Here is an 11,057-nt window from a genome sequence, read left to right as displayed (position 1 = left end):
CTGACCAGGGTAAGAGCTATCCCGAAAATCCTGCCCCATGGGCTGGTACAACTTGAATCCAATCAAATGTATTTATATAGCCCTTCTTACATCAGCTGATATGTCAAAGTGCTGTACAGAAACACAGCCTAAAACCCCAAACAGCAAGCAATGCAGGTGTTAAAGCACGGTGGCTAGGAAAAACTCCCTAGAAGAAGGACAAAACCTAGGAAGAAGCCTAGAGAGGAACCAGGGCTATGAGGGGTGGCCAGTCCTCTCTTGGCTGTGCCGGGTGGGAGACTATAACAGAACACCCGGCCAGATGTTCAAATGTTCATAAATGACCAGCATGGTCAAATATAATAATCACCAGTAGTTGTCGAGGGTGCAACAGGTCAGCACCTCAGGAGTAAATGCAGTTGGCTTTTCATAGCTGATCATTGAGAGTATCTCTACCGCTCCTGCTGTCTCTAGAGAGTTGAAAACAGCAGGTCTGGGACAGGTAGCACGTCCGGTGAACAGGTCAGGGTTCCATAAGCCGCAGGCAGAACAGTGAAACTGGAGCAGCAGCACGGCCAGGAGTCATCATGCCAGGTAATCCTGAGGCATGGTCATAGGGCTCAGGTCCTCCGGAGAGAGAGAAGAAAGAAAGAGAGAAAGAGAGAATTAGAGAGAGCATACTTAAATCACACAGGACACCGGATAAGACAGGAGAAATACTCCAGATATAACAGACTGACCCTAGCCCCCCAACACATAAACTACTGCAGCATACATACTGGAGGCTGAGACAGGACGGGGTCAGGAGACACTGTGGCCCCATCAGACAGTGCTAAACAGGCAGGATATAACCCCACCCCTTTGCCAAAGCACAGCCCCCATACACTAGAGGGATATCTTCAACCACCAACTTACCATCCTGAGACCTAGTATGGCCTAGTAGGCCTAGTATGGCCCACAAAGATCTCCGCTACGGCACAACCCAAGGGGGGGCGTCAACCCAGACAGGAAGACCACGTCAGTGAATCAACCCACTCAAGTGACGCATCCCTCCTAGGGACGGCATGGAAGAACACCAGTAAGCCAGTGACTCAGCCCCTGTAATAGGGTTAGATGCAGAGTATCCCAGTGGAGAGAGGTGGAACCGGCCAGGCAGAGGACAGCAAGGGTGGTTCGTTGTTCCAGTGCCTTTCCGTTCACCTTCACACTCCTGGGCCAGACTACACTCAATCATAGGACCTACTGAAGAGATGAGTCTTCGATAAAGACTTAAAGGTTGAGACTGAGTCTGCGTCTCTCACATGGGTAGGCAGACCATTCCATAAAAATGGAGCTCTATAGGAGAAAGCCCTGCCTCCAGCTGTTTGCTTAGAAATTTCTAGGGACAATTAGGAGGCCCGCGTCTTGTGACCGTAGCGTACGTGTAGGTATGTATGGCAGGACCAAATCGGAAAGATAGGTAGGAGCAAGCCCATGTAATGCTTTGTATGTTAGCAGTAAAAACCTTGAAATCAGCCCTTTGCCTTAACTGGAAGCCAGTGTAGGGAGGCTAGCACTGGAGTAATATGATCAATTTTTTGGTTCTAGTCAGGATTCTAGCAGCCATTTTTAGCACTAACTGAAGTTTATTTCGTGCTTTATCCGGGTAGCCATAAAGTAGAGAAATTGCAGTAGTCCAACCTAGAAGTGACAAAAGCATGGATGAATTTTTCTGCATCCTTTTTGGACAGACAATTTCTGAATTTTTGCAATGTTACGTAGATGCAAAAAAGCTGTCCTTGAAACAGTCTTGATGTGTTCGTCAACAGAGAGATCAGGGTCCAGAGTAACACCAAGGTCCTTCACAGTTTTATTTGAGATGACTGTACAACCATCAAGATTAATTGTCAGATTCACAGAAGATCTCTTTGTTTCTTGGGACCTAGAACAATCATCTCTGTTTTGTCCGCGTTTAAAAGTAGAAAGTTTGCAGCCATCTACTTCCTTATGTCTAAACACAAGCTTCCAGCGAGGGCAATTTTGGGGTTTCACCATGTTTCATTGAAATGTACAGCTGTGTGTCATCCGGATAGCAGTGAAAGTTAACATTATGTTTTCGAATGACATCCCCAAGAGGTAAAATATATAGTGAAACAATAGTGGTCCTAAAACGGAACCTTGAGGAACACCGAAATTTACAGTTGATTTGTCAGAGGACAAACCATCCACAGAGACAAACTGATATCTTTCCGACAGATAAGATCTAAACCAGGCCAGAACTTGTCCGTGTAGACCAATTTGGTTTTCCAATCTCTCCAAAAGAATGTGGTGATCGATGGTATCAAACCAGCACTAAGGTCTAGGAGCATGAGGACAGATGCAGAGCCTCGGTCTGGCGCCATTAAAAAGTAATTTACCACCTTCACAAGTGCAGTCTCAGTGCTATGATGGGGTCTAAAACCAGACTGAAGCATTTCATATACATTGTTTGTCTTCATGAAGACAGTGAGTTGCTGCGCAACAGCTTTTTCACAAAAATATTTGAGAGGAATGGGAGATGGGAGAGGCCGATAGTTTTTAATATTTTTCTGGGTCAAGGTTTGGCTTTTTCAAAAGAGGCTTTATTACTTGCCACTTTTAGGGAGTTTGGTACACATCGGTGGATAGGGAGTCGTTTATTATGTTCAACATAGGAGGGACAAGCACAGGAAGCAGCTCTTTCAGTAGTTTCGTTGGAATAGGGTCCAGTATGCAGCTTGAAGGTTTAGAGGCCATGATTATTTTCATCATTGTGTCAAGAGATGTAGCACTAAAACACTTGAGTGTCTCCCTTGATCCTAGGTCCTGGCAGAGTTGTGCAGACTCAGGACAACTGCGCTTTGGAGGAATACGCAGATTTAAAGAGGAGTCCGTAATTTGCTTTCTAATGATCATGATCTTTTCCTCAAAGAACTTCATGAATTTATTACTGCTGAAGTGAAAGCCATCCTCTCTTGGGGAATGCTGCTTTTTAGTTAGCTTGCGACAGTATCAAAAATAAATTTAGGATTGTTCTTATTTTCCTCAATTAAGTTGTAAAAATAGGATGATCGAGCAGCAGTGAGGGCTCTTCAATACTGCACGGTACTGTCTTTCCAAGCTAGTCGGAAGACTTCCAGTTTGGTTGTGGCGCCATTTCCGTTCCAATTTTCGGAGAGAGCTAGTTTCTTAGGACAAATGTTTTTAGTTTTTAGGGGTGCGAATGCATCTAGGGTATTGCACAAGGTTAAATTGAGTTCCTCAGTTAGGTGGTTAACTGATTTTTGTCCTCTGACGTCCTTGGGTAGGCAGAGGGAGTCTGGAAGGGCATCAAGGAATCTTTGGGTTGTCTGAGAATTTATAGCACGACTTTTGATGATCCTTGGTTGGGGTCTGAGCAGATTATTTGTTGCGATTGCAAACGTAATAAAATGGTGGTCCGATAGTCCAGGATTATGAGGAAAAACATTAAGATCCACAACATTTATTCCATGGGACAAAACTAGGTCCAGAGTATGACTGTGGCAGTGAGTAGGTCCGGAGACATGTTGGACAAAACCCACTAAGTCGATGATGGCTCCGAAAGCCTTTTGGAATGGGTCTGTGGACTTTTCCATGTGAATATTAAAGTCACAAAATGTTTTAATATTATCTGCTATGACTACAAGGTCTATTACGAATTCAGGGAACTCAGTGAGGAACACTGTATATGGCCCAGGAGGCCTGTAAACAGTAGCTATAAAAAAGTGATTGAGTAGGCTGCATAGATTTCATGACTAGAAGCTCAAAAGTCGAAAACGTCAGGGGTTTTTTGTCAATTGAAATTTGCTATCGTAAATGTTAGCCACACCTCCGCCTTTGCTGGATGCGCGGGGGATATGGTCACTAGTGTAACCAGGAGGTGAGGCCTCATTTAACAGTAAATTCATCAGGCTTAAGCCATGTTTCAGTCAGGCCAATCACATCAATATTATGATCAGTGATTAGTTCATTGACTATAACTGCCTTGGAAGTGAGGGATCTAAAATTAAGTTGCCCTATTTTGAGATGTGAGGTATCACAATCTCTTTCAATAATGGCAGGAATGGAGGAGGTCTTTATTCTAGTGAGATTGCTAAGGCGAACACCGCCATGTTTAGTTTTGCCCAACCTAGGTCGAGGCACAGACACGGTCTCAATGGGGATAGCTGAGCTGACTACACTGACTGTGCTAGTGGCAGACTCCACTAAGCTGGCTGCCTGGCCAACAGCCTGCTGCCTGGCCTACACCCTATATCATTGTGGAGCTAGGGGAGTTAGAGCCCTGTCTATGTTCGTAGATAAGATGAGAGCACCCCTCCAGCTAGGATGGAGTCCGTCACTCCTCAACAGGCCAGGCTTGGTCCTGTTTGTGGGTGTGTCCCAGAAAGAGGGCCAATTATCTACAAATTCTATCTTTTGGGAGGGGCAGGAAAACAGTTTTCAACCAGCGATTGAGTTGTGAGACTCTGCTGTAGAGCTCATCACTCCCCCTAACTGGGAGGGGACCAGAGACAATTACTCGATGCCGACACATCTTTCTAGCTGATTTACACGCTGAAGCTATGTGGACGCTGCTATAAGTATGTTGCCACACGACTGGACCGGGCAGACGCTGAGTCCTACTGTGTGACTCAGGGAGCGAACTTGGCCTCTGTGCACAGGGAGGCAGAACACCAGATCATCAAAACCCTAATCAAGATGTTCGACCCTTTAGAGTTCTACACCTGGATTGGATTGTCTGACGTCGTTAAGGAAGGGAGGTGGATGTGGACTGACGGGTCCAAGGTGGACTTTACCGCCTGGTTTAAATCAGACCCTGATGGCGGTGAGGCTCAAAACTGTGTAAATACAAACTATCAAACGCTGTGGGTTGATAATGAATGCAGCGAGGCTTACGCCTTTGTCTGCGCTGAGCGTCTCTGCTAGTCAGTCATCCGTCAAGATGGATGGGCTGTCCCTGGCTGTCCTAGGAGAAACGAAACCCTTTTTTCCCAATATTAAATAAACACCTTATATTGAAAATAAAAGTTGCTTAAATCATTGTTTATGGATTGTACATATAACTACAAAAGGTTTGTGTGCTTGCATCAGCTGTCTTTTTATTCTGTCAAGAAGCTCTGTGGCACACAAACTTGACATGGGAATCACAATAAAAACACATTGTTACGTGGCAATACCCACTTGTGTGGAATGGCTGTAGTGCTGCTGCCTTTGGAGCACAGCTTATTCACAGAGACAAAGTGAGTGATTTTTATGTTAGAGATCATACTCACACACGCATACACTTCCACATACTGTCACGGATCCCCCCCCCCAGTACTGCTGCTCATTCTGTTCACCAGTTCCGGTGGTCTACTGACGGGATTCATTATCATCAACCCCGGACTGTCTTGTCTGATTACACACACCTGGTTCCCATTTCCCCTGATTAGTATGTTATATATGTGCCCTCTGTTTCCTCTGTCTTTGTCGGTTATTGTTCCCCATGTCCGTTGGCCGTGTGAGTACCTATGCGGTGGTGCAGCAGTTATACTGCGTGCTTTATATATTGTGTATTACGGGTATCGTCCCGTGTTGTTCAACGAGGTTTACCCTCGCTCTTTTGTTGGGTACAGCCCAGTGTTTTTGTATACGTGTTTGTTTTGGGTGTATTAAAAACCCCTATTGTGTATTCCTGCGTCTGTCTCCAAATTTTTATACCAGTGTGACACACATACTCACACACACTTTTACAACCTTTTTACCACCAAGATCAAAGCACTCTTTCCCCCCCCCTCTTATCTTTTCCCCTTATCTTGTTTATGTGTAATGTGTTTTTGGTAAAGTATGAAAGCCATTGCATGGAAAATTACATTTAGAATACATTATTGCTATGTGTTCACTGTCTGATTTCTCCACTGTAGATTCCTGTAGCAGACTTTGAGACGCCTCTGGAAATAGCACTGGACGTGCCCTCAGTCAGGAGATACCTGTTCTTTAACTCTTCTCTCTTCCACTTCATCATGGCTCCGGTAGGGTCCCTCAAAGTATTTGTTCATAACTCAAGGGTCCATTGTACCTGTTATTTATACCTCTCTTACATTATTCACACTATAGTGTCCAGTATCAGTTAATCTCATACACCATCAGGAGATCTTTTACTAATGTGTCCGGTATCTGTTCAGAGTTAGTGCTTGTTCTTTGTATGTTTAGTTTATACTGCGTATCATTTTTATCTCCCCTCCAGATTCTATATGTGGTGATATGGTGTGCTGTGTTCTCCACTCTTCACCTCTATCTCTCAGTCACTGACTACTGGGTCCTCTGCCTGTCTGTCAGTCTGGTCTCCATCTTCCTCACCACAGCCATCATTGTCATCCTCCACTATAGTAACAAGGAGGTGGGTGTTCAATCTGTTTTCCAGTCTGAGAGTGCTTAAGAACCTTAATGGTTTGCTCACTTATAAATTCCATCTAATCTTTAATCGCAATGCTATTAGTGAGCTGCGGTAGCAACATAAATGATGCATAGATATTAATAGGAATGCATCTGTGCTTGTGGAAGCACATAAATACACTATGTAGATATGTCACACTCAAGAGGGTTGAAGCAAAACATTCACAGACACTTTGAAACCAATATGGTTCGATATTAAACACCATGATTTCCATGTCTGAATTATGTAGAGATATTGGGCTATAGCCTACAACCAGTTCTAAGACCCTGAAACGTTAGATTTAGATGTACCTGTAATGTTTAATGGTCATCCTACAGATAAACATGAACATTGACGTGCGACTCATCCAGGTGAATGAGAGGCTGAGCCGACATAAGCTGCTTGTAGGCGTAGCTGACTGGGTGCAGAACTGTACTGGAAGTCTACAGGTATGCTGCGTTAACCTCGACATTTAGGCAGCTCAATCCGTGAGGGCAGACATTTTGTGTCAAACCTTTTTATCGCTCTCCCGTTCTTGTAATTGAGGTTACTTCTAAATGCCTGTTTGTTGTGGTATGAATCTGTAACCGGATCCCTCGAATGATCAATTATGAAGTTATATATCGATGTATTGATATGATTGTGTAGTTTCATTGTAATAGGAATTTCCAGGGGAAACAAGAGGGTCAATCAAAAATCTATCTGGTTCATTGTAAGTTGCAACAGGGAGACACCACCCAGCGCAGAAGTAGAGAAAATGTCTAACTGGCCTCTGGGACAGGCCCTTTATATCCTAATCAGACAGCACCAAATGTTCTGACACGTACAAAGTCAAAACGAAAAGGCAGTGACTTTGCCAGCTGCTACAGAATCACAGTGGCCACAGAATGCCATCAATACAATAGTGAATAATCAGTATCCTTGGTCCTTGTACCTCCAGTCTAGCATCAATCACTATCAACAGATATGAGAATAATCCAAAGCAAGTCTAGTGACCATCAACCTTCACCTTGAGTGTCACAAATGGAACCCTGGAATTGATGTATTACAGAAACTCTAAATATGCTAAACATTGTGTTGATCACAACTCATTTAAAATGTCCCCATTACATTATCTGTCTGTCCATCTTACTGTCTGTATCTTTTTGTCTCTCTCTGTCATTCTTTATCTGTCTGTCTCTCTCTCTCGCTGTTACCCTCTCAGCTGTTCATTGTGTACTGGGATACGGCCCACTGCTTGAGGGCACTGACTGAAACTCTAGAGGAGATGCGCTTTGTCAGAGACGAGGCCCAGGTAGGTACATCATGATGTCACCATGTTCGGTCTATGACTCTATTGATTTGTGTCTGTGTTCTCTTTGGCAAGGCTTTTCTGTCCATGCTGTTTCGGGAAGGCAATGGGATATAATATGCATAGCATAAAAGTTTGATTAATAGCCCTGGTGTTATTTGCTTAAATCACTGAACACAACAAGCGCTTATTAGAGACAAGATTCTATTTGAAGCACACAGCTTTTGCTCATTTGCATAGATCATTGTTTAATTACAGCATTGTAATCAATTTCTACATTACCTGCACTAATGTGTTAGCATTTGCACACTGTCAAGTTTATTTTGACTTAGAATGCCTCTATCCCCCCATCAATTTTTCTCCTGACTGTGCATTTTCAGCAGTTATTTCACCACTAGAGGGCGATCTGCTGATTTCTGAGGGTCTGGGCCAGGTTGCATAAAACACCTGAAGTTTTCCTTAAAGTTTCCTTAACAAAACATTTTAAGTGAAAAAGTTAAGAGTACCCATGCGGTGCCTTAACTTCTTCATTCAGTATGGATGTCAATGTAAACAGCATTTGTGGAGGTGAATGTTGCTTTCGTCTGCTGTGGTTACAAATGGAAAACATCAACCAGCTAACGTTAGCTACTTAGCTAAACAATGGAAGATGCACAATCCATCTCTACAAAGCTAGTTAGCTATAGCTACTCTGTAAGCTAGCTTGACGTACTAGAAAGTAGTATAAACAAAGAAAAAAGATAATGTTTCTTGGAGTTACTTCTGAAACAATTAGGTTATTCTGTCTTGAAGTTCTATTTTTCTATCTCACAAAATTTAAGCGATTTCTTTCATGAGAAGCTTAGTCAGTGAATCAGGCCATCTCCATGGTAACCAGATACTCTTTCTGCCATACGTGCCTTCAAACTACCATAAAACCCCTTAAGTATGCCCATACCTAAGGATATATTTGGTGGGCTCTAAGCAATGCCCTTAAACAATTCCCTTATGTAAGGGAAAATTATTCCTTAATGTAAACCCTTAAGGAAAACGTTTAAGATATTTTATGCAACCGGGCCCTGTACTCCCAAAATTGCTGACTGTTTTTGCGCTTGCCAGTTAGCTAGCAGTACTCAGCTGTTAGCAGTCAATGGCTAGAAGTTTCTTACTGGTGCTAGAAATGGATGATTGACATTGTTTTTAGAGTCATTACTGAATTATTTAATGTAATTAATCTAACATTAAACCTCGTAAACAATTCATGGTAACCTCATAAACATCTACACCCAGCGTTTATTTGAAACAGGCGTTTATTTGCTGAAATGTTTGCCGTCTCCCGGCTATTAAAAAGGACAGTTGGCTATTTGAGACTGCATTTAATTGAAGTTTTACAGTAGATTGATATTGACAAATCTCTGTGTACTGTTAAAAGGAATTGTATAAGGCAAATTGAAATTAAACTGGAAATTGACAACAGCAGACATTGAGTATTATAGATTGTGATTTAGGCCTATCAGAGGGTTTTAGGTGGTGTGTATATAGCCCTTCTATTGCCTAGTAAGGCAATCTTGTGATGTGTAATGATGACCACCTTTCAGTGGTTCTGTGTAGCAGTAGCAGGCAATGCAATCTAATGGGTTATCCTCACTTTTCACTCACTCCCTAGAAAATACTTAATAAGAGAATGTCCCACCTTGTCCTGGTGACAGAGGTCATGACCTTTGATCCTGTGGCGGGGGGGTCAAGTGTCAATGAAAGTTCTGATGAGGAAAGGCCCCTCTTGATGAACGATGAGGAGACTGGACACAGTACCTCAACCAGCCAGAGGGAGGACACCAAACTCACCACTAACTACAGTTTGGTACCGGACCAAATACTACCAGCTCAAGTTAGTTAGAGAAACTGCTTTCAATAATACTTGTAATCTTATGTTATAATTTGGACTGCTCACTAAATGGTTTTTCTATCGTGCAATATGTTGAAGAAATGGTATTTCAGATCAGTGGAGGCTGGTGGAGGGAGAAATCTGGAGGATGGGCTCCAGCCACCTCTGTCTAAGATATAGCCTACCTACAGACTAGAGTGTGTTCAATATAGTATTATTAAGGCTCTTTTGTTGTTCATGCTATCCAAACATATCTCTTTTTGCAGGCCAAAGCACTCCAACTTTTACTGACCTATGGTGCGGTGTATGTCAAGCTGTTAGTGTCTGAAAGGCTGCCAAACTCCACACACCGCCCCCTACGCTCCAGGAGGAATCACTGCACCACTGCCTCCCTTTGTCTGTGTCAGTATATCAAAACCAAGGTTCTACGATTATAAGACAGGGACACAGAAAAGCTTATTCATTCCACTTTAAATAATATGTTATTGTAGGACAGTATAATGTTTGCACTGATCATGTAAAAATCACAGTTTGAAACCCATTTTTGTGTAAATTATTTTGCATTAAATTGTACAAACAATAAATGTATATCTTCTTTATGAGTCGTGTCCTTAAGTAAACAAGTATATTCCTTTATTTTGATAAGGCACACGCTACAATATGTTTTGGCAGTGCATTTAGATTAACAGGGCAAATTAAGAAGGGATTTTGCGGAGAGCTAAAAAAGAGAGAGAGAGGGGGGCAGGAGAGGACAGATTCAATGATGCAGAGATTAAGTATTAAGCTCAGGGGGTCAACGTGAATCATTGTTCTTGGCCGGCTGCACGGCTACACAGGAGGTGCATGTGGCACACAGTTTCATTCATTAACCCATGGTTATTAATCAGCCTTGACATAACTGCTGAGGTGATTGGCTCATAAGTATCCGGTGCTTGGCATGATGACACACACACACACAGGGAGAGACACAGCACTCAGGGGAGGCAGGGCGGTGTAGCGGTACAGAGATGCATGTTGCGACAGTCCAAGTTAAACGATCGCACAGACGCTGGGTCACTATTTGGGAGGCTAAACGACCATCTGTGATCTTGCAGACACAGTCTGGCGTAGTCCCACCACCTCCCTCTCTTCTCTCTGTCTCTGTGTCAGAGGAGGCTGGTGGGAGGAGCTATAGGAGGACGGGCTCAGTGTAATGGCTAGAATGGAATAAAGGTAACGGTTTCCGTGTGTGTTTGATACCGTAGAATTTATTCCATCCCAGCCATTGGAATGAGCCCGTCTTCCTATAGCTCCTCCCACCAGCCTCCTCTGCTTTCTGTGTCTATCTGGGGTTACATGTGCACTCAACCAGCAAGTGTAATATCTATAAGCAATCAATGGGACGTGGAGTATAGAGATGTTTTAATGTTTTATGCTGCGATTCAGCTCTTGCGTTATCTACATGGAAAAAAAATATAGTAAAAATACACATGACATAGGCCCTCTTGAGA

General features: G+C 43.1%; 1 protein-coding gene across 1 annotated transcript; it reads left to right on the top strand.

Moving 5' to 3' along the window:
- Window positions 1–5,879: 5,879 nt before the first annotated feature.
- LOC115176014 (uncharacterized) lies at window positions 5,880–10,166 on the top strand. The gene is made up of 6 exons (XM_029735732.1): window positions 5,880–6,008; window positions 6,224–6,376; window positions 6,751–6,861; window positions 7,617–7,706; window positions 9,349–9,570; window positions 9,834–10,166. The coding sequence occupies exons 1-6, from the start codon at window positions 6,000–6,002 to the stop codon at window positions 10,002–10,004; spliced, it is 756 nt and encodes a 251-aa protein (XP_029591592.1). The 5' UTR covers window positions 5,880–5,999; the 3' UTR covers window positions 10,005–10,166.
- Window positions 10,167–11,057: the final 891 nt, after the last annotated feature.

The sequence above is a fragment of the Salmo trutta genome, chromosome 36, assembly GCF_901001165.1.
Source record: "Salmo trutta chromosome 36, fSalTru1.1, whole genome shotgun sequence".
Taxonomy (NCBI): domain Eukaryota; kingdom Metazoa; phylum Chordata; class Actinopteri; order Salmoniformes; family Salmonidae; genus Salmo; species Salmo trutta.
This window is presented reverse-complemented; position numbering and strand designations above follow the sequence as displayed.